A 27,996-nucleotide genomic window follows, 5' to 3' on the forward strand; every position below is an offset into this window, starting at 1 on the left:
CTGTGGGGGGGATCTCCATGGGTGGACGGCTCTTAGAGGGGTTCTCTGTTGGTGGACGGCTCTTAGAGGGGGGTTCTCCGTTAGTGATGGGTCGTTCAGGAACAATCCGGTACAAATAGCCGGCTCCCTGCAGTGAACGATGGGAGCCGGCACCCCAGTGAGAGCCACTAAATTCTATGACTGGCTCTCACTGCGCGTAAAATTCCTGGGTTCAGGGGACGTAACTCCGTCCACCTGAACCAAACTCCACCCATTCTTCAATGTAATTGGCTGACTGTAAGTAGGCGGCATTTTGGTCATGGGTTGGCAGAGTTTCGGCCACATTCACGACCTTCCTCTTGGATGGGGAGTTCTCTGTGGGAGGACGGCTCTTGGATGGGGGGAATCTCCTTGGGTGAATGGCTCTTGGATGGGGGGGTTCTCTGAGGGTGGACGGCTCTTGGATGGGGGCTCTCTGTGGAAGGACGGCTCTTGGATGGGGGGTTCTCTGTGGGTGAACGGCTCTTGGAGGGGGGTTATCTCCTTGGGTGGAGAGCTCTTGTAGGGGGCTTCTCTGTGGGAGGACGGCTCTTGGAGGGGGGAATCTCCTTGGGTGAATGGCTCTTGGAGGGGGGTTCTCTGTAGGTGGACGGCTCTTGGAGCGGGGTTCTATGTGGGTGGACAGCTCTTGGAGGGGGGCTCTCTGCGTGCACGGCTCTTGGAGCGGGGGTTCTCTGTTGGTGGACGGCTCTTGGAGGGGGTTCTGTGGGTGGACAGCGCTTGTAGGGAGGGTTCTCTGTGGGTGGACGGCTCTTGGAGGGGGGAATCTCCTTGGGTGAATGACTCTTGGATGGGGGGTTCTCTGTGGGAGGTCGGCTCTTGGATGGTGGGTTCTCTGTGGGTGGACGGCTCTTGGATGGGGGTTCTCAGGGGGTGGAATCTCCTCGGGTGGACGGCTCTTGGTGGGGGGGTTCTCTGTGGGTGGATGGCTCTTGGAGGGGGTTCTGTGGGTGGACAGCGCTTGTAGGGAGGGTTCTCTGTGGGTGGACGGCTCTTGGAGGGGGGAATCTCCTTGGGTGAATGACTCTTGGATGGGGGGTTCTCTGTGGGAGGTCGGTTCTTGGATGGTGGGTTCTCTGTGGGTGGACGGCTCTTGGATGGGGGTTCTCAGGGGTTGGAATCTCCTCGGGTGGACGGCTCTTGGTGGGGGGGTTCTCTGTGGGTGGATGGCTCTTGGAGGGGGGAATCTCCTTGGGTGAATGACTCTTGGATGGGGGGTTCTCTGTGGGAGGTCGGCTCTTGGATGGTGGGTTCTCTGTGGGTGGATGGCTCTTGGATGGGGGTTCTCTGTGGGGGGAATTTCCTTGGGTGGACGGCTCTTGGTGGGGGGTTCTCTGTGGGTGGATGGCTCTTGGATGGGGGCTCTATGCGTGCACGGCTCTTGGAGGGGGGTTCTCTGTGGGTGGACGGCTCTTGGATGGGGTTCTCTTGGGTGTATGGCTCTTGTAGGGGGGGGTTCTCTGGCGTTGAACGGCTCTTGGAGGGGGGAAGCTCCTTGGGTGAATGGCTCTTGGATGGGGGGTTCTCGGTGGGTGGACAGCTCTTGGATGGGGGGTTCTCTGTGGGATGACAGCTCTTGGATGGGGGGGTTATCTGTGGGAGGACAGCTCTTGGATGGGGGGGTTCTCTGTGGGTGGACGGCTCTTGGAGGGGGGAATCTCCTTGGGTGAATGGCTCTTGGATGGGGGGGTTCCCTGTGGGTGGACAGCTCTTGGATGGGGGGTTCTCTGTGGGAGGACAGCTCTTGGATGGGGGGTTCTCTGTGGGAGGACAGCTCTTGGATGGGGGGCTCTCTGTGGGTGGACGGCTCTTGGAGGGGTGGTTCTCTGTGGGTGGACGGCTCTTGGATGGGGGCTCTCGTGGGTGGACAGCTCTTGAGGGGGGCTCTCTGTGGGTGGACGGCTCTTGGAGGGGGGTTTCTTTGGTTCTTGGAGGGGGGTTCTCTCTCGGTAGTCTCCCTCCCCTAGGTGCTCTCTCTCTCTCTCGGTAGTCTCCCTCCCCTAGGTGCTCTCTCTCGGTGGTCTCCCTCCCCTAGGTGCTCTCTCTCTCGGTAGTCTCCCTCTCCTAGGTGCTCTCTCTCGGTGGTCTCCCTCCCCTAGGTGCTCTCTCTCGGTACTCTCCCTCCCCTAGGTGCTCTCTCTCGGTAGTCTCCCTCTCCTAGGTGCTCTCTCTCGGTAGTCTCCCTCTCCTAGGTGCTCTCTCTCGTTAGTCTCCCTCTCCTAGGTGCTCTCTCTCGGTAGTCTCCCTCTCCTAGGTGCTCTCTCTCGGTAGTCTCCCTCTCCTAGGTGCTCTCTCTCGGTAGTCTCCCTCTCCTAGGTGCTCTCTCTCGGTAGTCTCCCTCTCCTAGGTGCTCTCTCTCGGTAGTCTCCCTCTCCTAGGTGCTCTCTCTCGGTAGTCTCCCTCTCCTAGGTGCTCTCTCCCGGTAGTCTCCCTCTCCTAGGTGCTCTCTCCCGATAGTCTCCCTCTCCTAGGTTCTCTCTCGGTAGTCTCCCTCTCCTAGGTGCTCTCTCTCGGTGGTCTCCCTCTCCTAGGTGCTCTCTCCCGGTGGTCTCCCTCTCCTAGGTGCTCTCTCCCGGTGGTCTCCCTCTCCTAGGTGCTCTCTCCCGGTAGTCTCCCTCTCCTAGGTGCTCTCTCCCGGTAGTCTCCCTCTCCTAGGTGCTCTCTCTCGGTAGTCTCCCTCTCCTAGGTGCTCTCTCTCGGTAGTCTCCCTCTCCTAGGTGCTCTCTCTCGGTAGTCTCCCTCTCCTAGGTGCTCTCTCTCGGTAGTCTCCCTCTCCTAGGTGCTCTCTCTCGGTAGTCTCCCTCTCCTAGGTGCTCTCTCTCGGTAGTCTCCCTCTCCTAGGTGCTCTCTCTCGGTAGTCTCCCTCTCCTAGGTGCTCTCTCTCGGTAGTCTCCCTCTCCTAGGTGCTCTCTCTCGGTAGTCTCCCTCTCCTAGGTGCTCTCTCCCGGTAGTCTCCCTCTCCTAGGTGCTCTCTCTCGGTAGTCTCCCTCTCCTAGGTGCTCTCTCCCGGTAGTCTCCCTCTCCTAGGTGCTCTCTCCCGGTAGTCTCCCTCTCCTAGGTGCTCTCTCCCGGTAGTCTCCCTCTCCTAGGTGCTCTCTCCCGGTAGTCTCCCTCTCCTAGGTGCTCTCTCTCGGTAGTCTCCCTCTCCTAGGTGCTCTCTCGGTAGTCTCCCTCTCCTAGGTGCTCTCTCTCGGTAGTCTCCCTCTCCTAGGTGCTCTCTCTCGGTAGTCTCCCTCTCCTAGGTGCTCTCTCTCGGTAGTCTCCCTCTCCTAGGTGCTCTCTCCCGGTAGTCTCCCTCTCCTAGGTGCTCTCTCCCGGTAGTCTCCCTCTCCTAGGTGCTCTCTCCCGGTAGTCTCCCTCTCCTAGGTGCTCTCTCCCGGTAGTCTCCCTCTCCTAGGTGCTCTCTCCCGGTAGTCTCCCTCTCCTAGGTGCTCTCTCTCGGTGGTCTCCCTCTCCTAGGTGCTCTCTCTCGGTGGTCTCCCTCTCCTAGGTGCTCTCTCTCGGTGGTCTCCCTCTCCTAGGTGCTCTCTCTCGGTGGTCTCCCTCTCCTAGGTGCTCTCTCTCGGTGGTCTCCCTCTCCTAGGTGCTCTCTCTCGGTGGTCTCCCTCTCCTAGGTGCTCTCTCCCGGTGGTCTCCCTCTCCTAGGTGCTCTCTCTCGGTAGTCTCCCTCTCCTAGGTGCTCTCTCTCGGTAGTCTCCCTCTCCTAGGTGCTCTCTCTCGGTAGTCTCCCTCTCCTAGGTGCTCTCTCTCGGTAGTCTCCCTCTCCTAGGTGCTCTCTCTCGGTAGTCTCCCTCTCCTAGGTGCTCTCTCTCGGTAGTCTCCCTCTCCTAGGTGCTCTCTCTCGGTAGTCTCCCTCTCCTAGGTGCTCTCTCCCGGTAGTCTCCCTCTCCTAGGTGCTCTCTCCCGGTAGTCTCCCTCTCCTAGGTGCTCTCTCCCGGTAGTCTCCCTCTCCTAGGTGCTCTCTCCCGGTAGTCTCCCTCTCCTAGGTGCTCTCTCTCGGTAGTCTCCCTCTCCTAGGTGCTCTCTCTCGGTAGTCTCCCTCTCCTAGGTGCTCTCTCTCGGTAGTCTCCCTCCCCTAGGTGCTCTCTCTCGGTAGTCTCCCTCTCCTAGGTGCTCTATCTCGGTAGTCTCCCTCCCCTAGGTGCTCTCTCTCGGTAGTCTCCCTCTCCTAGGTGCTCTCTCTCGGTAGTCTCCCTCTCCTAGGTGCTCTCTCTCGGTAGTCTCCCTCCCCTAGGTGCTCTCTCTCGGTAGTCTCCCTCTCCTAGGTGCTCTCTCCCGGTAGTCTCCCTCTCCTAGGTGCTCTCTCTCGGTAGTCTCCCTCTCCTAGGTGCTCTCTCTCAGTAGTCTCCCTCCCCTAGGTGCTCTCTCTCTGTAGTCTCCCTCTCCTAGGTGCTCTCTCTCTGTAGTCTCCCTCTCCTAGGTGCTCTCTCTCGGTGGTCTCCCTCTCCTAGGTGCTCTCTCTCGGTGGTCTCCCTCTCCTAGGTGCTCTCTCTCGGTAGTCTCCCTCTCCTAGGTGCTCTCTCCCGGTAGTCTCCCTCTCCTAGGTGCTCTCTCTCGGTAGTCTCCCTCTCCTAGGTGCTCTCTCTCGGTAGTCTCCCTCTCCTAGGTGCTCTCTCTCGGTAGTCTCCCTCTCCTAGGTGCTCTCTCTCGGTAGCATGCTAAAGACATACAATTCTGCCCTTCACCTCTCCAAACAAACCTACTTCAACACCCTCATCACCTCCCTGTCCAATAACCCTAAACGTCTCTTTGACACGTTCCAGTCCCTACTCAACCCAAGAGCGCAGGCCCCAACCACGGATCTCCGTGCTGACAATCTGGCCAATTACTTCAAAGAAAAAATTGACCATAATCGACAGGAAATCATCTCCCAATCTCTTCATACCATGCACTGTCCTCCCTCCCCCACTGCATCTAGTTCACTCTCTGACTTTGAACCAGTTACAGAAGAAGAAGTAAGCAGGCTCCTTGCATCTTCTCGCCCGACCACTTGCACCAGTGACCCCATTCCGTCACATTTCCTCCAGTCCCTTTCCCCGGCTGTCACCTCTCACCTAACTAAAATATTCAACCTTTCCCTCACTTCCGGTATTTTTCCCTCCTCATTTAAGCATGCCATCATACATCCATTACTTAAAAAACCATCCCTCGACCAAAACTGTGCCGCTAATTATAGACCTGTCTCTAATCTTCCCTTCATCTCTAAACTCCTCGAACGCCTGGTCCACTCCCGTCTTACCCGCTATCTCTCAGATAACTCTCTTCTCGACCCTCTTCAATCTGGTTTCCGCTCTTTACACTCTACTGAAACTGCCCTCACTAAAGTCTCTAATGACCTACTAACAGCTAAATCTAATGGTCACTACTCCATGCTAATCCTCTTGGATCTCTCTGCAGCATTTGATACTGTGGATCATCAGCTCCTCCTCACTATGCTCCGCTCCATCGGCCTCAAGGACACCGTTCTCTCCTGGTTCTCCTCCTATCTCTCTGACCGATCCTTCACTGTATGTTTCGCTGGTTCCTCCTCCTCTCACCTTCCCCTTACTGTTGGGGTTCCTCAAGGATCAGTCCTAGGCCCCCTCCTCTTCTCTTTGTATACTGCCCCTATTGGACAAACAATCAGTAGATTTGGCTTCCAGTACCATCTCTATGCTGACGACACCCAACTATACACTTCTTCTCCTGATCTCACGCCTGCCTTATTAGAAAACACCAGTGATTGTCTTACCGCTGTCTCTAGCATCATGTCCTCCCTCTATCTGAAACTAAACCTGTCAAAAACTGAACTCCTCGTGTTTTCTCCCTCTACTAACCTACCTTTGCCTGACATTGCCATCTCCGTTTGCGGTTCCACCATTACTCCAAAGCAACATGCCCGCTGCCTTGGGGTCATCCTTGATTCTGACCTTTCATTCACCCCCCACATCCGATCACTGGCTCGCTCTTCTTACCTGCATCTCAAAAACATTTCTAGAATTCGCCCTTTTCTTACTTTCGACTCTGCAAAAACTCTTACTGTTTCACTTATTCATTCTCGTCTGGACTATTGTAACTCTCTACTAATCGGCCTCCCTCTTACCAAACTCTCCCCGCTCCAATCTGTCCTGAATGCTGCTGCCAGGATCATATTCCTCACCAACCGTTACACCGATGCCTCTACCTTGTGCCAGTCATTACACTGGTTACCCATCCACTCAAGAATCCAGTACAAAAATACTACCCTCATCCACAAAGCACTCCATGGCTCAGCACCACCCTACATCTCCTCTCTGGTCTCAGTCTACCACCCTACCCGTGCCCTCCGCTCCGCTGATGACCTCAGGTTAGCATCCTCAATAATCAGAACCTCCCACTCCCGTCTCCAAGACTTTACACGTGCTGCGCCGATTCTTTGGAATGCACTACCTAGGATAATACGATTAATCCCCAATCCCCACAGTTTTAAGCGTGCCCTAAAAACTCATTTGTTCAGACTGGCCTACCGCCTCAATGCATTAACCTAACGATCCCTGTGTGGCCTATATTAAAAAAAAAAAAAAAATTAATTAACTGGTTCATGCAGCTTTACATGAACACCCAAGCCTTACACTATGGCTGGTCCGAATAACTATAGCAATTGTTACCATCCACCTCTCGTGTCTCCCCTTTTCCTCATAGTTTGTAAGCTTACGAGCAGGGCCCTCACTCCTCTTGGTATCTGTTTTGAACTGTATTTCTGTTATGCTGTAATGTCTATTGTATGTACAAGTCCCCTCTATAATTTGTAAAGCGCTGCGGAATATGTTGGCGCTATATAAATAAAAATTATTATTATTATTATTATAGTCTCCCTCTCCTAGGTGCTCTCTCTCGGTAGTCTCCCTCTCCTAGGTGCTCTCTCCCGGTAGTCTCCCTCTCCTAGGTGCTCTCTCTCGGTAGTCTCCCTCTCCTAGGTGCTCTCTCTCGGTAGTCTCCCTCTCCTAGGTGCTCTCTCTCGGTAGTCTCCCTCTCCTAGGTGCTCTCTCTCGGTAGTCTCCCTCTCCTAGGTGCTCTCTCTCGGTAGTCTCCCTCTCCTAGGTGCTCTCTCTCGGTAGTCTCCCTCTCCTAGGTGCTCTCTCTCGGTAGTCTCCCTCTCCTAGGTGCTCTCTCTCGGTAGTCTCCCTCTCCTAGGTGCTCTCTCTCGGTAGTCTCCCTCTCCTAGGTGCTCTCTCTCGGTAGTCTCCCTCCCCTAGGTGCTCTCTCTCGGTAGTCTCCCTCTCCTAGGTGCTCTCTCTCGGTAGTCTCCCTCTCCTAGGTGCTCTCTCTCCGTAGTCTCCCTCTCCTAGGTGCTCTCTCTCGGTAGTCTCCCTCTCCTAGGTGCTCTCTCTCGGTAGTCTCCCTCCCCTAGGTGCTCTCTCCCGGTAGTCTCCCTCTCCTAGGTGCTCTCTCCCGGTAGTCTCCCTCTCCTAGGTGCTCTCTCTCCGTAGTCTCCCTCTCCTAGGTGCTCTCTCTCGGTAGTCTCCCTCTCCTAGGTGCTCTCTCTCGGTAGTCTCCCTCTCCTAGGTGCTCTCTCCCGGTAGTCTCCCTCTCCTAGGTGCTCTCTCTCCGTAGTCTCCCTCTCCTAGGTGCTCTCTCCCGGTAGTCTCCCTCTCCTAGGTGCTCTCTCTCGGTAGTCTCCCTCTCCTAGGTGCTCTCTCTCGGTAGTCTCCCTCCCCTAGGTGCTCTCTCCCGGTAGTCTCCCTCTCCTAGGTGCTCTCTCTCGGTAGTCTCCCTCTCCTAGGTGCTCTCTCTCGGTAGTCTCCATCTCCTAGGTGCTCTCTCCCGGTAGTCTCCATCTCCTAGGTGCTCTCTCCCGGTAGTCTCCCTCTCCTAGGTGCTCTCTCTCGGTAGTCTCCCTCTCCTAGGTGCTCTCTCTCGGTAGTCTCCCTCCCCTAGGTGCTCTCTCCCGGTAGTCTCCCTCTCCTAGGTGCTCTCTCTCGGTAGTCTCCCTCTCCTAGGTGCTCTCTCTCCCGGTAGTCTCCCTCCCCTAGGTGCTCTCTCTCGGTAGTCTCCCTCTCCTAGGTGCTCTCTCTCGGTAGTCTCCATCTCCTAGGTGCTCTCTCCCGGTAGTCTCCATCTCCTAGGTGCTCTCTCCCGGTAGTCTCCCTCTCCTAGGTGCTCTCTCTCGGTAGTCTCCCTCTCCTAGGTGCTCTCTCTCGGTAGTCTCCCTCCCCTAGGTGCTCTCTCCCGGTAGTCTCCCTCTCCTAGGTGCTCTCTCTCGGTAGTCTCCCTCTCCTAGGTGCTCTCCCTCCCGGTAGTCTCCCTCTCCTAGGTGCTCTCTCTCGGTAGTCTCCCTCTCCTAGGTGCTCTCTCTCGGTAGTCTCCCTCCCCTAGGTGCTCTCTCCCGGTAGTCTCCCTCTCCTAGGTGCTCTCTCTCGGTAGTCTCCCTCTCCTAGGTGCTCTCTCTCCCGGTAGTCTCCCTCCCCTAGGTGCTCTCTCTCCCGGTAGTCTCCATCTCCTAGGTGCTCTCTCTCGGTAGTCTCCCTCTCCTAGGTGCTCTCTCCCGGTAGTCTCCCTCTCCTAGGTGCTCTCTCTCGGTAGTCTCCCTCTCCTAGGTGCTCTCTCCCGGTAGTCTCCCTCTCCTAGGTGCTCTCTCTCGGTAGTCTCCCTCTCCTAGGTGCTCTCTCCCGGTAGTCTCCCTCTCCTAGGTGCTCTCTCTCGGTAGTCTCCCTCTCCTAGGTGCTCTCTCTCGGTAGTCTCCCTCTCCTCGGACTCTCATCCTTGTTCCGTGGCAGCGGAGGGATACGCCGGACTGTGGTTGGTCGCCGCACACTGGGAACATTCCGCCCGGCGCGGCTGCACTGCGGCTCCCGGAGCACATACAACACTGACTGATGCCGGGATCTGAATGTACTGACTGGACGACACCCCCCGGAGACCCCGCCCATGGTATGACGTCACACTGACAGCTCAGCAATAGGGAGGCACAGACAGGAGTTGTAGCTCCGCCTCTAAGCAGCGTCCAATTGGCTGGAAAGAGAAACGCGGGAAAGCGACAGAGGCGGAAACTAAGTGTCACGTGCAGCGGAATGTTGTGGTGACTGACGGCTCCGGGAACAGGTGAGCGGCAGAAAGCGGCGACCGAGAGTGCTGTGTGCGTGCGTGCGTGCGTGCGTGCGTGCGTGCGTGCGTGCGTGCGTGCGTGCGTGCGTGCGTGCGTGCGTGCGTGCGGTGGTGGTGACCGGGTGCTGTGTGTGTGTGCGCACGGTGGTGACCGAGTACTGTGTGTGTGTGTGTACGGTGGTGACCAGGTGCTGTGTGTGTGTGCGCACGGTGGTGACCGAGTACTGTGTGTGTGTGTGTGTGTGTGCACGGTGGTGACCGGGTGCTGTGTGTGTGTGTGTGTGTGCACGGTGGTGACCGGGTGCTGTGTGTGTGTGTGTGTGTGCACGGTGGTGACCGGGTGCTGTGTGTGTGTGTGCACGGTGGTGACCGGGTGCTGTGTGTGTGTGTGTGTGTGCACGGTGGTGACCGGGTGCTGTGTGTGTGTGTGCACGGTGGTGACCGGGTGCTGTGTGTGTGTGTGTACGGTGGTGACCGGGTGCTGTGTGTGTGTGTGTGTGTGCACGGTGGTGACCGGGTGCTGTGTGTGTGTGTGTGTGCACGGTGGTGACCGGGTGCTGTGTGTGTGTGTGTGTGCACGGTGGTGACCGGGTGCTGTGTGTGTGTGTGTACGGTGGTGACCGGGTGCTGTGTGTGTGTGTGTGTGTGTGTGTGCACGGTGGTGACCGGGTGCTGTGTGTGTGTGTGTGTGTGCACGGTGGTGACCGGGTGCTGTGTGTGTGTGTGTACGGTGGTGACCGGGTGCTGTGTGTGTGTGTGTGTGTGTGTGCACGGTGGTGACCGGGTGCTGTGTGTGTGTGTGTGTGCACGGTGGTGACCGGGTGCTGTGTGTGTGTGTGTGTGCACGGTGGTGACCGGGTGCTGTGTGTGTGTGTGTACGGTGGTGACCGGGTGCTGTGTGTGTGTGTGTGTGTGTGTGTGCACGGTGGTGACCGGGTGCTGTGTGTGTGTGTGCACGGTGGTGACCGGGTGCTGTGTGTGTGTGTGTGTGTACGGTGGTGACCGGGTGCTGTGTGTGTGTGTGTGTGTGTGTGCACGGTGGTGACCGGGTGTTGTGTGTGTGTGCACGGTGGTGACCGGGTGTTGTGTGTGTGTGTGTGTGCACGGTGGTGACCGGGTGCTGTGTGTGTGTGTACGGTGGTGACCGGGTGTTGTGTGTGTGTGTGTGTGTGTACGGTGCTGACCGGGTGCTGTGTGTGTGTGTGTGTGTGTGTGTGTGTACGGTGCTGACCGGGTGCTGTGTGTGTGTGCACGGTGGTGACCGGGTGTTGTGTGTGTGTGTGTGTGCGCACGGTGGTGACCGGGTGTTGTGTGTGTGTGTGTGTGTGTGCGCGCACGGTGGTGACCGGGTGTTGTGTGTGTGTGCACGGTGGTGACCGGGTGCTGTGTGTGTGTGTGTACGGTGGTGACCGGGTGCTGTGTGTGTGTGTGTGTGTGTGCACGGTGGTGACCGGGTGCTGTGTGTGTGTGTGCACGGTGGTGACCGGGTGCTGTGTGTGTGTGTGTACGGTGGTGACCGGGTGCTGTGTGTGTGTGTGTGTGTGCACGGTGGTGACCGGGTGCTGTGTGTGTGTGTGTGTGCACGGTGGTGACCGGGTGCTGTGTGTGTGTGTGTGTGCACGGTGGTGACCGGGTGCTGTGTGTGTGTGTGTACGGTGGTGACCGGGTGCTGTGTGTGTGTGTGTGTGTGTGTGTGCACGGTGGTGACCGGGTGCTGTGTGTGTGTGTGTGTGTGCACGGTGGTGACCGGGTGCTGTGTGTGTGTGTGTACGGTGGTGACCGGGTGCTGTGTGTGTGTGTGTGTGTGTGTGCACGGTGGTGACCGGGTGTTGTGTGTGTGTGCACGGTGGTGACCGGGTGTTGTGTGTGTGTGTGTGTGCACGGTGGTGACCGGGTGCTGTGTGTGTGTGTACGGTGGTGACCGGGTGTTGTGTGTGTGTGTGTGTGTACGGTGCTGACCGGGTGCTGTGTGTGTGTGTGTGTGTGTGTGTGTGTGTGTGTACGGTGCTGACCGGGTGCTGTGTGTGTGTGCACGGTGGTGACCGGGTGTTGTGTGTGTGTGTGTGTGCGCACGGTGGTGACCGGGTGTTGTGTGTGTGTGTGTGTGTGTGCGCGCACGGTGGTGACCGGGTGTTGTGTGTGTGTGCACGGTGGTGACCGGGTGTTGTGTGTGTGTGTGTGTGTGCGCACGGTGGTGACCGGGTGTTGTGTGTGTGTGTGTGTGTGTGCGCGCGCACGGTGGTGACCGGGTGTTGTGTGTGTGTGCACGGTGGTGACCGGGTGTTGTGTGTGCACGGTGGTGACCGGGTGTTGTGTGTGTGTGTGTGCACGGTGGTGACCGGGTGTTGTGTGTGTGTGTGTGCACGGTGGTGACCGGGTGCTGTGTGTGTGTGTGCACGGTGGTGACCGGGTGCTGTGTGTGTGTGTGCACGGTGGTGACCGGGTGCTGTGTGTGTGTGTGTGTGTGCACGGTGGTGACCGGGTGTTGTGTGTACGGTGGTAACCGGGTGCTGTGTGTGTGTGTGTGTGTGCACGGTGGTGACCGGGTGTTGTGTGTGTGTGTGTGCACGGTGGTGACCGGGTGCTGTGTGTGTGTGCACGGTGGTGACCGGGTGCTGTGTGTGTGTGCACGGTGGTGACCGGGTGTTGTGTGTGTGTGTACGGTGGTGACCGGGTGTTGTGTGTGTGTGTGTGTGTGTGCACGGTGGTGACCGGGTGTTGTGTGTGTGTGTGTGCACGGTGGTGACCGGGTGTTGTGTGTGTGCACGGTGGTGACCGGGTGTTGTGTGTGTGTGTGTGTGCGCACGGTGGTGACCGGGTGTTGTGTGTGTGTGTGTGTGTGTGCGCACGGTGGTGACCGGGTGTTGTGTGTGTGCGCACGGTGGTGACCGGGTGTTGTGTGTGTGTGTGTGTGTGTGTGTGTGCGCACGGTGGTGACCGGGTGTTGTGTGTGTGCACGGTGGTGACCGGGTGTTGTGTGTGTGCACGGTGGTGACCGGGTGTTGTGTGTGTGCACGGTGGTGACCGGGTGTTGTGTGTGTGTGTGTGTGCACGGTGGTGACCGGGTGTTGTGTGTGTGTGTGTGTGTGTGTACGGTGGTGACCGGGTGCTGTGTGTGTGTGTGTGTGTGTGCACGGTGGTGACCGGGTGCTGTGTGTGTGTGTGCACGGTGGTGACCGGGTGTTGTGTGTGTGTGTGCGTACGGTGGTGACCGGGTGTTGTGTGTGTGTGTGTGTGTGTACGGTGGTGACCGGGTGTTGTGTGTGTGTGTACGGTGGTGACCGGGTGTTGTGTGTGTGTGTGTGTGTGTGTGTGTGTACGGTGGTGACCGGGTGTTGTGTGTGTGTGTACGGTGGTGACCGGGTGTTGTGTGTGTGTGTGCGCACACGGTGGTGACCGGGTGTTGTGTGTGCACGGGCCCTCTAATCCCCAGGTACTTGTCCTCTGCCGCTGTCCGCGCTCCTCCATTCTTTGAGCCCTGTCGCTCCTCTTCTCCCTCCGCTCCTCGGCGGGTGTCCCGGTGCAGGGGGAGATACCGTTATCATCCCCACCACTCACCGATTTGTCATCAGTCGGGTTGTTGGTTGCCCCTGGTTGTTTCTGAAGAGGATTCATCTCTATCCCACATCCAGTTTGGACCTTGCAGCTCTCTGGCGCCCCCCCCCCTCCCCCTCCCCCCACCCTTACTCTCAGGTCAGACACAGTACTGCACCTAGGATAATTAGTGGCCAGAAAGGCTGCCTGCTATGTACTGGCTATTGGGCTCACTGCAGCGAGGTGATGTAACTACTCTCACTCAGGCGGGAAAAATAATTATCCATGCCGCAGTCGCTACAAAGCCTCCCAAATGCACAGGACAAATCCGCTGCCACCAGCTCGACTTCTTATTAACGGGTCCAGAGCCAACCCAGATTAGTAGCATAATTCACTGCAGAGGACATGACCGTACGTTATAGAGCAATGAGAGACAAAGCTAGTGATTTCTTTGACACGTTTAATTCCCTACTCAACCCAAGAGTCCAGGCCCCAACCACGGATCTCCACTTCAGAGAAAAAATGGACCACATTCGACAGGAAATCCTCTCCCAATCTCTTCATACCATGCACTGTCCTCCCTCCCCCACTGCATCTACTTCACTCTCTGACATTGAACCAGTCACAGAAGAAGGCCGGGATCACACATGCGAGAAACACGTCCGTGTCTCGCATGTGAAATCCCTGCTGTGGCGCCGTCACTGTGGAGCGGAGCGTGCGGCCGCATAGCAACACATGGAGCCGCACGCTCCGCTCTGGAGTCCCAGCGCCACAGCTTGGATTTCACATGCGAGACACGGACGTGTTTCTCGCATGTGTGATCCCGGCCGAAGAAGTAATCAGGCTCCTTGCATCTTCTCGCCCGACCACTTGCACCAGTGACCCCATTCTGTCACACCTCCTCCAAAGTCCCTTTCCCCGGCTGTCACCTCTCACCTAACAAAAATATTCAACCTCTCTCTTTCTTCTGGTATCTTTCCCTCCTCATTTAAGCATGCCATCATACATCCATTACTTAAAAAAACATCCCTTGATCAAAACTGTGCTGCTAATTATAGACCTGTCTCTAATCTTCCCTTCATCTCTAAACTCCTCAAGCGCCTGGTCCACTCCCGTCTTACCCGCTATCTCTCAGATAACTCTCTTCTCGACCCTCTTCAATCTGGTTTCCGCTCTTTACACTCTACTGAAACTGCCCTCACTAAAGTCTCTAATGACCTACTAACAGCTAAATCTAATGGTCACTACTCCATGCTGATTCTCCTGGATCTATCCGCAGCATTCGCAACTGTGGATCATCAGCTCCTCCTCACTATGCTCCGCTCCATCGGCCTCAAGGACACCGTTCTCTCCTTGTTCTCCTCCTATCTCTCTGACCGATCCTTCACTGTATCTTTTGCTGGTTCCTCCTCCTCTCACCTTCCCCTTAAGGTACCGTCACACTCAGCGACGCTGCAGCGATATAGACAACGAGCCGATCGCTGGAGCGTCGCTGTTTAGGTCGCTGTAGAGACGTCAAACACAGCAACACCTGAACGATGCAGGAGCGATCCAGTGACGTAACGGCGACTCACTTATCGTTCTCGCTGGTTGTTAGCTCCATGTAAAAACATTGCTGGCATCGTTGCTTTTGCTGTCAAACATGACGAATCACGCTGACCTGACGACGAAATAAAGTTCTGGACTTCTAGCTCCGACCAGCGAGATGGCACAGCGGGATCGCTATCCAGGACGCTGCAACGTCACGGATCGCTGTCGTTCTCGTTGTAAAGTTGCTGAGTGTGACGGTACCTTTACTGTTGGGGTTCCTCAAGGATCAGTCCTAGGCCCCCTCCTCTTCTCTTTGTATACTGCCCCTATTGGACAAACAATCAGTAGATTTGGTTTCCAGTACCATCTCTATGCTGACAACACCCAATTATACTCATCTCCTGATATCACGCCTGCCTTCTTAGTAAACACCAGTGAGTGTCTTACCGCTGTCTCTAGCATCATGTCATCCCTCTATCTGAAACTGAACCTGTCAAAAACTGAACTCCTCGTGTTCTCTCCCTCTACTAACCTACCTTTGCCTGACATTGCCATCTCTGTGTGCAGTTCCACCATTACTCCCCAGCAACATGCTCACTGCCTTGGGGTCATCCTTGATTCTGACCTTTCATTCACCCCCCACATCCGATCCCTGGCTCGCTCTTATCTGCATTTCAAAAACATTTCTAGAATTCGCCCTTTTCTTACTTTCGACTCTGCAAATACTCTTACTGTTTCACTCATTCATTCTCGTCTGAACTATTGTAACTCTCTACTAATCGGCCTCCCTCTTGCCAAACTCTCCCCGCTCCAATCTGTCCTGAATGCTGCAGCCAGGATCATATTTTTCACCAACCGTTACACCGATGCCTCTACCTTGTGCCAGTCATTACACTGGTTACCCATCCACTCAAGAATCCAGTACAAAACTACTACCCTCATCCACAAAGCACTCCATGGCTCAGCACCACCCTACATCTCCTCTCTGGTCTCGGTCTACCACCCTACCCGTGCCCTCCGCTCCGCTAATGACCTCAGGTTAGCATCCTCGATAATCAGAACCTCCCACTGCCATCTCCAAGACTTTTCACGTGCTGCGCTGATTCTTTGGAATGCACTACCTAGGTTAATACGATTAATCCCCAATCCCCACAGATTTAAGTGTGCCCTAAAAACGCATTTGTTCAGACTGGCCTACCGCCTCAACGCATTAACCTAACGATCCCTGTGTGGCCCATTCAATATCTTTTATCATAACCAGGTTCCTTGTATCATGTTCTCATTCACTTTATGTAGTTAATAGCCCTCTGTGTCTGTACTGCTACATACAAAGGCTACGTTCACATTAGCGTTGCGCCGCCGTGCGTCGGCGACGCACGCTAAAACGCGCGCGTTTTGCGACGCGTGCGTCGTTTTCCGACGAAAATCGGACGCACAGAAAATGCTACATGTAGCGTTTTCTTGCGTCCGACGCTAGCGTCGGAAACGACGCACGTGGCGAAAAACGCCACCAAAACGACGCACGCGTCCCCTATGTTAAACATAGGGGCGCGTCGCCGCTGCGTCGCCGCTGCGTCGCCGGCGCAACAGCGACGCACATTGGCGGAACGCCAATGTGAACGTAGCCTTAGGCTGTTAACTGGTTTATGCAGTTTTACATGAACACCCGAGTCTTAGGGTGCGTGTCCACGGGTTGGATTACATCCGGATTATCTGCGGATTGAATGCTGCGTTCAACCGCAGTGTTCAATCCACAGCATCCAGATGTCACAGCATAGTGAAGGGGATTTTATGTAATCCCGTCTCCGCTGTGCGTGCAAACACGCATCCGGCGGCCCTGCGTTTCCGGACATGCAGCGTGTCTTTTTATAACGCAGCATGTCCGTTTACCTTGCGGCGCCGCTGCGGCGCCGCAAGGTAAATCACAGGGCCCTATGTATGGGGTGCGGAGACTCCAGATGTGTGCGTTCAGAAGGGGGCGGCGCTTTGGGCCGAACAACAAAAGCAATTGTTACCATCCACCTCTCGTGTCTCCCCTTTTTCCTCATAGTTTGTAAGCTTGCGAGCAGGACCCTTATTCCTCTTGATATGTTTTGATCTGTGTTTTTTGTTATGCTGTAATGTCTATTGTCTGAACAACTCTCCTCTATAATGTAAAGTGCTGCGGAATATGTTGGAGCTATATAAATACAAAATTATAATTATAGTTTTATATTTTACTCCAAAAAAGGTAGGCAGTGTTTACAAAGGTATTATTTATATTATTTATTGATATAGTGAAATTTATTCCATGGCGCTTTACATGTGAGGAGGTTTATACATAGTAAAAACAAGTACAATAATCTTAAACAATACAAGTCATAATTGGTACAGGAGGAGTGAGGACCCTGCCCGCGAAGGCTCACAATCTGCAAGGGATGGGTGAGGATACAGTAGGTGAGGGCAGAGCTGGTCATGAAGCGGTTTGGTCGATCGGTGGTTACTGCAGGTTGTAGGCTTGTCGGAAGAGGTGGGTCTTCAGGTTCTTTTTGAAGGTTTCGATGGTAGGTGAGAGTCTGATATGTTGGGGTAGAGGGTTCCAGAGTAGGGGTGATACGCGAGAGAAATCTTGTATGCGATTGTGGGAAGAGGAGATAAGAGGGGAGTAGAGAAGGAGATCTTGTGAGGATCAGAGGTTGCGTGTAGGTAAGTACCGGGAGACGAGGGCACAGATGTATGGAGGAGACAGGTTGTGGATGGCTTTGTACGTCATGGTTAGGGTTTTGTACTGGAGTCTCTGGGTAATTGGGAGCCAGTGAAGGGATTGATAGTGGGGGGACAGGTGGATTAGTCGGGCAGCAGAGTTTAGAATAGATTGGAGGGGTGCGAGAGTGTTAGAGGGGAGGCCGCAGAGCAGGAGGTTGCAGTAGTGTAGGCGAGAGATGATGAGGGCATGGACTAGGGGTTTTGCAGATTCTTGGTTGAGGAATGAATGGATTCGTGAAATATTTTTAAGTTGAAGTCGGCAGGAAGTGGAAAGGGCTTGGATATGTGGTTTGAAGGAGAGATCAGCGTCAAGGATTACCCCGAGGCAGCGAGCTTGTGGGACTGGGGAGAGTGGGCAGCCATTTACTGTAATGGATAGGTTCGTTGGGGGGGGGGGGGGGGGGGTCGCGTGAGATGGGGGAAAGATAATGAATTCTGTATAAAAAGATATAAAGAAGACAAATATTATATGTACAATACAATTACAAATAAAATGGGATTAGTGTTGAAAAATCACATATTACATTTCGTTATGTCATCTTATCTCATGGCCGATCGTGTGCTGTGGAGGCGGGGACGCATCTAGATCTATAGCACGCATCTGCATAGCAATTAAACCCCAGACAAAGACACGTGAAGACTGCTACTTCACTCAGTTATTTCCTAGCCTAAAACCAAAGCCCTTCCCCTGTGGTGACCTCACTTACTGGATACTCCCCTGTCTTAGCAGTATGAAAAATCATCATCCCACATATCTTGGCGCAGGAACCTCGTAGAAAGATGACACCCGTGTCGTTATGCTTAGGGTGCCATAGAGATTCCTTAAGTATAGACATGGGGTGGCTGGGTGACCCAGATCCGTAGTAATCCGTTTCTCAATTTTAGATGTTCTGGAACCTAGAAAGCTCACTGGCTGATAGTTCTACCAAAGCCCATGTGAAAAATGTACAGTATTTGTCCGACTTCTATCATTAATCGGTGCTATGATATTTACATTAGCAAAGGCAAAGAAACTTGGTTTTTTTACCCATGTGCTTCTACTTGTGCTTTCAATTTGAAGCCATATAAATTCTTGAGGGAGGGGAGAAATTAGGGTTTCTGGGTTACACACACACAGGCAGAGGGGGAGGAAGGGGGTCAGAAAGGCCCACAGCGTGTGTCTGAAAAGCCAATGTACTTTTAGGTAGATACTCACTCACACATGACCCTCTTACTCTCCTTCTCCCTCCACTCCTCGGGGGGCCCCTCTTGCTCCCCTTCTCCCTCTGCTTCTCGGGGGGGCCCTCTCACTCCCCTTCTCCCTCCACTCCTCAGGGGCCCTCTCACTCCCCTTCTCCCTCCACTCCTCAGGGGCCCTCTTGCTCCTCTTCTCCCTCTGCTCCTCAGGGGCCCTCTTGCTCCTCTTCTTCTCCCACTCTTCTCGCTCCCCTTCTCCCTCTGCTCCTCGGGGGCCCTCTCGCTCCCCTTCTCCCACTCCTCTCGCTCCCCTTCGCCCTCCGCTCCTCGGGGGACCCTCTCGCTCCCCTTCCGTCACCCCTCTCGCTCCCCTTCGCCCTCCGCTCCTCGGGGGCCCTCTTGCTCCTCTTCTTCCCCCACTCCTCTCGCTCCCCTTCGCCCTCCGCTCCTCGGGGGCCCTCTTGCTCCTCTTCTTCCCCCACTCCTCTCGCTCCCCTCCGCTCCTCGGGGGCCCTCTCGCTCCTCTTCTTCCCCCACTCCCCTTCTCCCTCCGCTCCTTTGTGACTTATGGCTTTGTGTTTAGACATGAAGAAGCGACGTGTGAGCAGTAAGCAGCGTGGGAAACCCCAGGAGTCATCGCTGGCCGGGGACAGCGTCTTCCTGCAGCTGCTGCAGTTGTCCGGACTCACCCTGAAGTGTGGGGAGCAGCAGAACCTCCTGGGTACGGCGGCCATGTCTGGGGTTGTGCATGCTGACACCGCTCGCTCCTCCACTCACGGTTTCCTCTTTAGCCGTAGATCAGAGAGTTTTCCAGAAGACCCTGCAGCAGATGATACGGAAGCACGAGCGTTATCCAGAGGTGAGGGCAGCGAGGAACGCAGGCGCCTGCGGGATGCGAGTGCGGGGCGTCCATGACGTCCTTGTCTTACACATGAAAGAGTGGCCACCTGTAGTTTGTATCTTGAGACCACCCGCTGTTCTTCTGTGGGCAGAGGCCCCCCCCACCCTTAAAGGGATCTGTCACCACATGTTACCGCTGTGCACTCTTCCTGAAGGCATGCAGGCTATAGTTGGCTGAGGAGCGGCTCCGAATCTGTGTCACATGATGATATGATGGTCGGTGCACTATAAGTACCTGGAGGCCGGATGCCTTTATTGATGATATGACACTGGGTTGTGGTCACTGATCCTGTGATGGACGTGGCTCCGGGGAACTCGTCTGGTCGCCGCCTGTGGAGCGGAGCCATTAGCATGCAGTCAGACGGCCGCATCCATTATGGGGGGATGAGAGCTAACCCCAAGGCTCCCGAACCCAGGGGACTGTTAATAGATGGGGTGTATGTAATACATAGGTGATGATGTGTCTATGTAATTGGTGGGGTGTATGTAATACATAGGTGATGATGTGTCTGTGTAATGGGTGGGGTGTATGTAATATATAGGTGATGATGTGTCTGTAATGGGTGGGGTGTATGTAATATATAGGTGATGATGCGTCTGTATAACAGGTGGGGTATATGTTATATATAGGTGATGATGCGTCTGTATAACAGGTGGGGTGTATGTAATACATAGGTGATGTGTCTGTGTAAAAGGTGGGGGTGTATGTAATATATACAATTGTGCTCAAAAGTTTACATACCCCGGCAGATTATTTGCTTCTTTGGCCTTTTTTTTCAGAGAATATGAATGATAACACCAAAACGTTTCCTCCACTCATGATCAGTGGTTGGGTGAAGTCATTTATTGTCACACTACTGTGTTTTTTGTTTTGAAATTATGACAATCCAAATGACCTTGATCTAAAGTTCACATCCCCTGGCGATTTTGGCCTGATAACTGTTATGTAGGCAATCCAGTGACACAGTGTGCCAGCAATCAGAGCACATACAGTGATCTGACAATAACCCAAAAACAATAGAACGAGCTCTGAGACGTGGAATCTCTGTAGACCGCAATACCTGAACCTATCCTAAGCACAACTAAAGGCAGCTGTGGATTGCGCCTGACACTACCTATGCAACTCGGCACAGCCGACTAGCTGACTAGCCTGAAGGTAGAAAAACAAGCCTGACTTGCCTCAGAGAAATACCCCAAAGGAAAAGGCAGCCCCCCACATATAATGACTGTTAGCAAGAAGAAAAGACAAACGTAGGGATGAAATAGATTCAGCAAAGTGAGGCCCGATATTCTAGATAGAGCGAGGATAGCAAAGAGAACTTTGCAGTCTACAAAAAACCCTAAAGCAAAAAACCACGCAAAGGGGGCAAAAAGACCCACCGTGCCGAACTAACGGCACGGCGGTACACCCTTTGCGTCTCAGAGCTTCCAGCAAAACGAAAAGACAAGCTGGACAGAAAAAGTAGCAACAAAAGCAAAAAAACACTTATCTAAGCAGAGCAGCAGGCCACAGGAAAGATCCAGAAGCTCAGATCCAACACTGGAACATTGACAAGGAGCAAGGAAGACAGAATCAGGCGGAGTTAAATAACAAAGCAGCCAACGAGCTCACCAGAACACCTGAGGGAGGAAGCCCAGAGACTGCAATACCACTTGTGACCACAGGAGTGAATTCAGCCACAGAATTCACAACAGTACCCCCCCCCTTGAGGAGGGGTCACCGAACCCTCACCAGAGCCCCCAGGCCGACCAGGATGAGCCACATGAAAGGCACAAACAAGATCTGGAGCATGGACATCAGAGGCAAAAACCCAGGAATTATCTTCCTGAGCATAACCCTTCCATTTAACCAGATACTGGAGTTTCCGTCTAGAAACACGAGAATCCAAAATTTTCTCCACAATATACTCCAATTCCCCCTCCACCAAAACCGGGGCAGGAGGCTCAACAGATGGAACCATAGGTGCCACGTATCTCCGCAACAACAACCTATGGAATACATTATGTATGGAAAAAGAATCTGGGAGGGTCAGACGAAAAGACACAGGATTGAGAATCTCAGAAATCCTATACGGACCAATAAAACGAGGTTTAAATTTAGGAGGAAACCTTCATAGGAATATGACGAGAAGATAACCAAACCAGATCCCCAACACGAAGTCGGGGACCCACACGGCGTCTGCGATTAGCGAAAAGCTGAGCCTTCTCCTGGGACAAGGTCAAATTGTCCACTACCTGAGTCCAGATCTGCTGCAACCTGTCCACCACAGAATCCACACCAGGACAGTCCGAAGACTCAACCTGTCATGAAGAGAAACGAGGATGGAACCCAGAATTGCAGAAAAATGGAGAGACCAAGGTAGCCGAGCTGGCCCGATTATTAAGGGCGAACTCAGCCAACGGCAAAAAGGACACCCAATCATCCTGGTCTGCAGAAACAAAACATCTCAGATATGTTTCCAAGGTCTGATTGGTTCGTTCGGTCTGGCCATTAGTCTGAGGATGGAAAGCCGAGGAAAAAGATAGGTCAATGCCCATCCTACCACAAAAGGCTCGCCAAAACCTTGAAACAAACTGGGAACCTCTGTCAGAAACAATATTCTCAGGAATGCCATGCAAACGAACCACATGCTGGAAGAACAAAGGCACCAAATCAGAGGAGGAAGGCAATTTAACTAAGGGCACCAGATGGACAATTTTAGAAAAGCGATCACAGACCACCCAAATGACTGACATCTTTTGAGAAACGGGAAGGTCAGAAATGAAATCCATCGAAATATGTGTCCAAGGCCTCTTTGGGACCGGCAAGGGCAAAAGCAACCCACTGGCACGTGAACAGCAGGGCTTAGCCCTAGCACAAATCCCACAGGACTGCACAAAAGTACGTACATCCCGTGACAGAGATGGCCACCAGAAGGATCTAGCCACTAACTCTCTGGTACCAAAGATTCCAGGATGACCAGCCAACACCGAACAATGAAGTTCAGAGATAAGTTTACTAGTCCACCTATCAGGGACGAACAGTTTCTCCGCCGGACAACGATCAGGTCTATTCGCCTGAAATTTTTGCAACACTCGCCGCAAATCAGGGGAGATGGCAGACACAATGACTCCTTCCTTGAGGATACTCGCCGGCTCAGATGAACCCGGAGAGTCGGGCACAAAACTCCTAGACAGAGCATCCGCCTTCACATTTTTAGAGCCCGGAAGGTACGAAATCACAAAATCGAAGCGGGCAAAAAATAACGACCAACGGGCTTGTCTAGGATTCAAGCGCTTGGCAGACTCGAGATAAGTAAGGTTCTTATGATCAGTCAATACCACCACGCGATGCTTAGCTCCTTCAAGCCAATGACGCCATTCCTCGAATGCCCACTTCATGGCCAGCAACTCTCGGTTGCCCACATCATAATTACGCTCAGCAGCCGAAAACTTCCTGGAAAAGAAAGCACATGGTTTCAACACTGAGCAACCAGAACCTCTCTGTGACAAAACCGCCCCTGCACCAATCTCAGAAGCATCAACCTCGACCTGGAACGGAAGAGAAACATCTGGCTGACACAACACAGGGGCAGAACAAAAACGATGCTTCAACTCCTGAAAAGCTTCCACAGCAGCAGAAGACCAATTAACCAAATCAGCACCCTTCTTGGTCAAATCGGTCAATGGTTTGGCAATGCTAGAAAAATTACAGATGAAGCGACGATAAAAATTAGCAAAGCCCAGGAGATGTCGGCTGAGTCCAATCCTGGATGGCTTGGACCTTAACCGGATCCATCTCGATAGTAGAAGGGGAAAAGATGAACCCCAAAAATGAAACTTTCTGCACACCGAAGAGACACTTTGATCCCTTCACAAACAAAGAATTAGCACGCAGGACCTGGAAAACCATTCTGACCTGCTTCACATGAGAGTCCCAATCATCTGAGAAGATCAAAATGTCATCCAAGTAAACAATCAGGAATTTGTCCAGATACTCACGGAAGATGTCATGCATAAAAGACTGAAACACAGATGGAGCATTGGCAAGTCCGAACGGCATCACTAGATACTCAAAATGACCCTCGGGCGTATTAAATGCCGTTTTCCATTCATCTCCTTGCCTGATTCTCACCAGATTATACGCACCACGAAGATCTATCTTAGTGAACCAACTAGCCCCCTTAATCCGAGCAAACAAGTCAGATAACAATGGCAAGGGATACTGAAATTTAACAGTGATCTTATTAAGAAGGCGGTAATCAATACACGGTCTCAGCGAACCATCCTTCTTGGCTACAAAAAAGAACCCTGCTCCCAGTGGTGATGACGATGGGTGAATATGTCCCTTCTCCAGGGATTCCTTCACATAACTGCGCATAGCGGCGTGTTCAGGCACGGATAAATTAAATAATCGACCTTTAGGGAATTTACTACCAGGAATCAAATTGATAGCACAATCACAATCCCTATGCGGAGGTAGGGCATCGGACTTGGGCTCTTCAAATACATCCTGATAATCAGACAAGAACTCTGGGACCTCAGAAGGAGTGGATGACGAAATAGACAAAAATGGAACATCACCATGTACCCCCTGACAACCCCAGCTGGATACCGACATAGAGTTCCAATCCAATACTGGATTATGGGTTTGCAGCCATGGCAACCCCAACACGACCACATCATGCAGATTATGTAGCACCAGAAAGCGAATAACTTCCTGATGTGCAGGAGCCATGCACATGGTCAGCTGGGTCCAGTACTGAGGTTTATTCTTGGCCAAAGGTGTAGCATCAATTCCTCTCAACGGAATAGGACACCGCAAAGGCTCCAAGAAAAACCCACAACGTTTAGCATAATCCAAATCCATCAGATTCAGGGCAGCGCCTGAATCCACAAACGCCATGACAGAATACGATGACAAAGAGCATATCAAGGTAATGGACAGAAGGAATTTGGATTGTACAGTACCAATGACGGCAGACCTATCGAACCGCTTAGTGCGCTTAGGACAATCAGAAATAGCATGAGTGGAATCACCACAGTAGAAACACAGACCATTCAGACGTCTGTGTTCTTGCCGTTCAACTCTGGTCATAGTCCTATCGCACTGCATAGGCTCAGGTTTAATCTTAGACAATACCGCCAAATGGTGCACAGATTTACGCTCGCGCAAGCGTCGACCGATCTGAATGGCCAAAGACATAGACTCATTCAAACCAGCAGGCATAGGAAAACCCACCATGACATCCTTAAGAGCCTCAGAGAGACCCTTTCTGAACAAAGCTGCCAGCGCAGATTCATTCCACAGAGTGAGTACTGACCACTTCCTAAATTTCTGACAATATACTTCTATATCATCCTGACCCTGGCACAAAGCCAGCAAATTTTTCTCAGCCTGATCCACTGAATTAGGCTCATCGTAAAGTAATCCGAGCGCCAGGAAAAATGCATTGACATTACTCAATGCAGGGTCTCCTGGCGCAAGAGAAAATGCCCAGTCCTGAGGGTCGCCACGCAAAAAAGAAATAATGATCAAAACCTGTTGAATAGGATTACCAGAAGAATGAGGTTTCAAGGCCAGAAATAGCTTACAATTATTTTTGAAATTAAGAAACTTAGTTCTATCACCAAAAAACAAATCAGGAATAGGAATTCTCGGTTCTAACATAGATTTCTGATCAATAGTATCTTGAATCCTTTGTACATTTGTAACGAGATTATCCATTGAAGAGCACAGACCCTGAATATCCATTTCCACACCTGTGTCCTGAAACACCCAAATGTCTAGGGGAAAAAAAAGACTGAACACAGAGCTGAGAAAAAAAAGTGATGTCAGAACTTCTTTTTTCCCTCTATTGAGAATCATTAGGTCGGCTCCTTGTACTGTTATGTAGGCAATCCAGTGACAGTGTGCCAGCAATCAGAGCACATACAGTGATCTGACAATAACCCAAAAACAATAGAACGAGCTCTGAGACGTGGAATCTCTGTAGACCGCAATACCTGAACCTATCCTAAGCACAACTAAAGGCAGCTGTGGATTGCGCCTGACACTACCTATGCAACTCGGCACAGCCGACTAGCTGACTAGCCTGAAGGTAGAAAAACAAGCCTGACTTGCCTCAGAGAAATACCCCAAAGGAAAAGGCAGCCCCCCACATATAATGACTGTTAGCAAGAAGAAAAGACAAACGTAGGGATGAAATAGATTCAGCAAAGTGAGGCCCGATATTCTAGATAGAGCGAGGATAGCAAAGAGAACTTTGCAGTCTACAAAAAACCCTAAAGCAAAAAACCACGCAAAGGGGGCAAAAAGACCCACCGTGCCGAACTAACGGCACGGCGGTACACCCTTTGCGTCTCAGAGCTTCCAGCAAAACGAAAAGACAAGCTGGACAGAAAAAGTAGCAACAAAAGCAAAAAAACACTTATCTAAGCAGAGCAGCAGGCCACAGGAAAGATCCAGAAGCTCAGATCCAACACTGGAACATTGACAAGGAGCAAGGAAGACAGAATCAGGCGGAGTTAAATAACAAAGCAGCCAACGAGCTCACCAGAACACCTGAGGGAGGAAGCTCAGAAGCTGCAGTACCACTTGTGACCACAGGAGTGAATTCAGCCACAGAATTCACAACAGATAACATGCACAGAAGTTGACACAAATGGGTTTGAATGGCTGCTAAAGGTAACATTCTCACCTGTGACCTGTTTGCTTGTAATCGGTGTGTGTGTGTGTGTGTGTGTGTGTGTGGTGAAATATGTGTATATATAAGTCGCACCTAGGTGTTAATAGGTACTTCCTTGGGACTAGTAGAAATTGTCTCCATATCTCACCAGGAGGTCTAGCGAGGGCCAAGAAGAAAAGTAGCACTTGACACCTCCTAGCGCTTGAAGGGGAGATGCTAATTGTTGCCTGAGGTTATCTATTCCTGGGAACCTGGCCACAAGTGTCTCAAGAGGAAAATAATATGTATTCATTAGTAGCGCGGCTGTGGCCAATCAACAAGCCAGCATTTATGATGTTAACCAGAGGGGCCGGTCTAGAAACCTGACCTCCAGACTACAGTTATATATTTAGGCTGCAGACAGAGAATTGTGTTCACATGATGGCAGCCTGAGAAGCTGGTGTGATCCAATCTACATCGTCCTACCGTCAGGGAGCAGAAAGCAACTACCAGTTAGATAATTTCTGTAAGTTATCCTGTTTATTTTGATACTGTTTGTATGAGTTGCATGTCTTTTTATTATCATATTTTTATACCTTTTTCTTATTGTAAGCATTGAACCTTTTGTTATTAAATTATAAAACTTTAACAAGTTGAACCTTGAATGTTCTAAAAGAATCCATAGCCTGAGGTGTGTGAACCTTATGAGTGATAGACATACTAATAAAAATATTATTATTTCCGGGACTCATCACCCATGTATTCGATGAGTGGTGGCAGCGTGTATGAGCGGGTGTGTGACTTACAGTATGTTCCCATTACAGCATAGGACAGAGGTTGAATGCTGGACTGAGAGTGGGGAGATAGATTAACCCTTGCGGGCACAACCCCAAGTCACGTGTGAGAGCAGACACGTGACGAATAAGTGACACCATGGAGTAGGGATCTGTGACAGTCTGCATAAAAGCACAAAAGAGTGAGTTTCTGGGATCCAGACAGACTCTGGCATCTTTCATCCAGCTACTGATGTTTCTGGATTGTAAGTCTTAGGGAAAGCAAAAGAATTGTCAACGGATCTATGGGAAAAAGTAGTTGAACTGTATAAAACAGGAAAGGGATACAAAAAGATGTCCAAGAAATTGATAATGCCAGTCAGCAGCGTTCATACTGATTCACGAATGGAGAATCAGGGGCTCTGTAAAAACAAAATCACGGTCAGGTAGACCAACAAAAAATGTCGCCCACAACTGCCAGGAATATTGTTCAGAATGCAAAGTAAAACCCACAAATAACATCACTTGAAATGCAGGACTCTCTGAAGACTAGCGGTGTGGCTGTCTCAAGATGCACAATAAGGAGGCACTTGAAAAGTGGGCTGTATGGTCGAGTCACCAGAAGAAAGCCATTACTGCACAAATGCCACAAAGTATCTTGCCTACAATACGCAAAACAGCACAGAGACAATCCTCAGAGCTTCTGGAACAAGGTAATTTGGAGTGATGAGACCAAAATTTAACTTTTGGCCACAACCATAAACATTACATTTGGAGAGAGGTTAACAGCAAGGCCTATGATGAAAGGAACACCATTCCTACTGTAAAGCACGGAGGAAGATCGCTGATGTTTTGGGGATGTGTAAGCTACAAAGGCAAAGAAAACTTGGTCAAAGTTGAAGAAAAGATGAATGCAGCACGTTATCAGCAAACTCTGGAGGCAAATTTGCAGTCATCAGCCAAGAAGCTGCACATGGGACGTACTTGGATGTCCACCAGGATCCCAGTGTGGCGTGTGACATGTCCGCTGTATGTCCCCAGGGAGGAGTTCTGCGGTGCAGTGTCCACCAGGATCCCAGTGTGGCGTGTGACATGTCCGCTGTATGTCCCCAGGGAGGAGTTCTGCGGTGCAGTGTCCACCAGGATCCCAGTGTGGCGTGTGACATGTCCGCTGTATGTCCCTAGGGAGGAGTCCTGCGGTGTAGTGTCCACCAGGATCCCAGTGTGACATGTCCACTGTATGTCCTCAGGGAGGAGTCCTGCGGTGCAGTGTCCACCATGATCCCAGTGTGGAGTGTGACATGTCCGCTGTATGTCCCCAGGGAGGAGTCCTGCGGTGCAGTGTCCACCAGGATCCCAGTGTGGCGTGTGAAATGTCCGCTGTATGTCCCCAGGGAGGAGTCCTGCGGTGCAGTGTCGACCAGGATCCCAGTGTGGAGTGTGACATGTCCGCTGTATGTCCCCAGGGAGGAGTCCTGCGGTGCAGTGTCCACCATGATCCCAGTGTGGTGTGTGACATGTCCTCTGTATGTCCCCAGGGAGGAGTCCTGCGGTGCAGTGTCCACCATGATCCCAGTGTGGCGTGTGAC

At 52.5% G+C, this 27,996-nt stretch overlaps 2 protein-coding genes across 2 annotated transcripts in view; one reads left to right on the forward strand and one right to left on the reverse strand.

Annotated features, from left to right (window-relative positions):
* Window positions 1-211: 211 nt before the first annotated feature.
* Window positions 212-18,674, reverse strand: LOC138647450 (uncharacterized). The gene is made up of 2 exons (XM_069736454.1): window positions 18,446-18,674; window positions 212-1,632 (listed from the first exon to the last, which is right to left on the reverse strand). Exons 1-2 carry the CDS (start codon window positions 18,672-18,674, stop codon window positions 212-214), a joined length of 1,650 nt encoding a protein of 549 aa, XP_069592555.1.
* FANCD2 (FA complementation group D2) overlaps window positions 9,017-27,996 on the forward strand; it is a 157,796-nt gene continuing 138,816 nt past the window's right edge. Inside the window, exons 1-3 of the mRNA XM_069735956.1 lie at window positions 9,017-9,099; window positions 18,671-18,808; window positions 18,879-18,946. Coding sequence (XP_069592057.1) covers window positions 18,673-18,808; window positions 18,879-18,946 — 204 coding nt within the window. The 5' untranslated portion in view covers window positions 9,017-9,099; window positions 18,671-18,672. The remainder of the gene's footprint in view (window positions 9,100-18,670; window positions 18,809-18,878; window positions 18,947-27,996) is intronic.

This window comes from Ranitomeya imitator, chromosome 8 (genome assembly GCF_032444005.1).
Source record: "Ranitomeya imitator isolate aRanImi1 chromosome 8, aRanImi1.pri, whole genome shotgun sequence".
Lineage (NCBI taxonomy): Eukaryota > Metazoa > Chordata > Amphibia > Anura > Dendrobatidae > Ranitomeya > Ranitomeya imitator.

What these genes read in the sequence shown, in the direction of transcription:
- LOC138647450 (XM_069736454.1), bottom strand. Translation starts at nt 18,674, where the DNA reads ATGTCTAAACACAAAGCCATAAGTCACAAAGGAGCGGAGGGAGAAGGG. An exon ending in GGCGAAGGGGAGCGAGAGGG is followed by an intron (nt 1,633 to 18,445) that starts GTGACGGAAGGG and finishes GTCCTCCCACAG; the next exon opens with ATAACCCCCCCATCCAAGAG.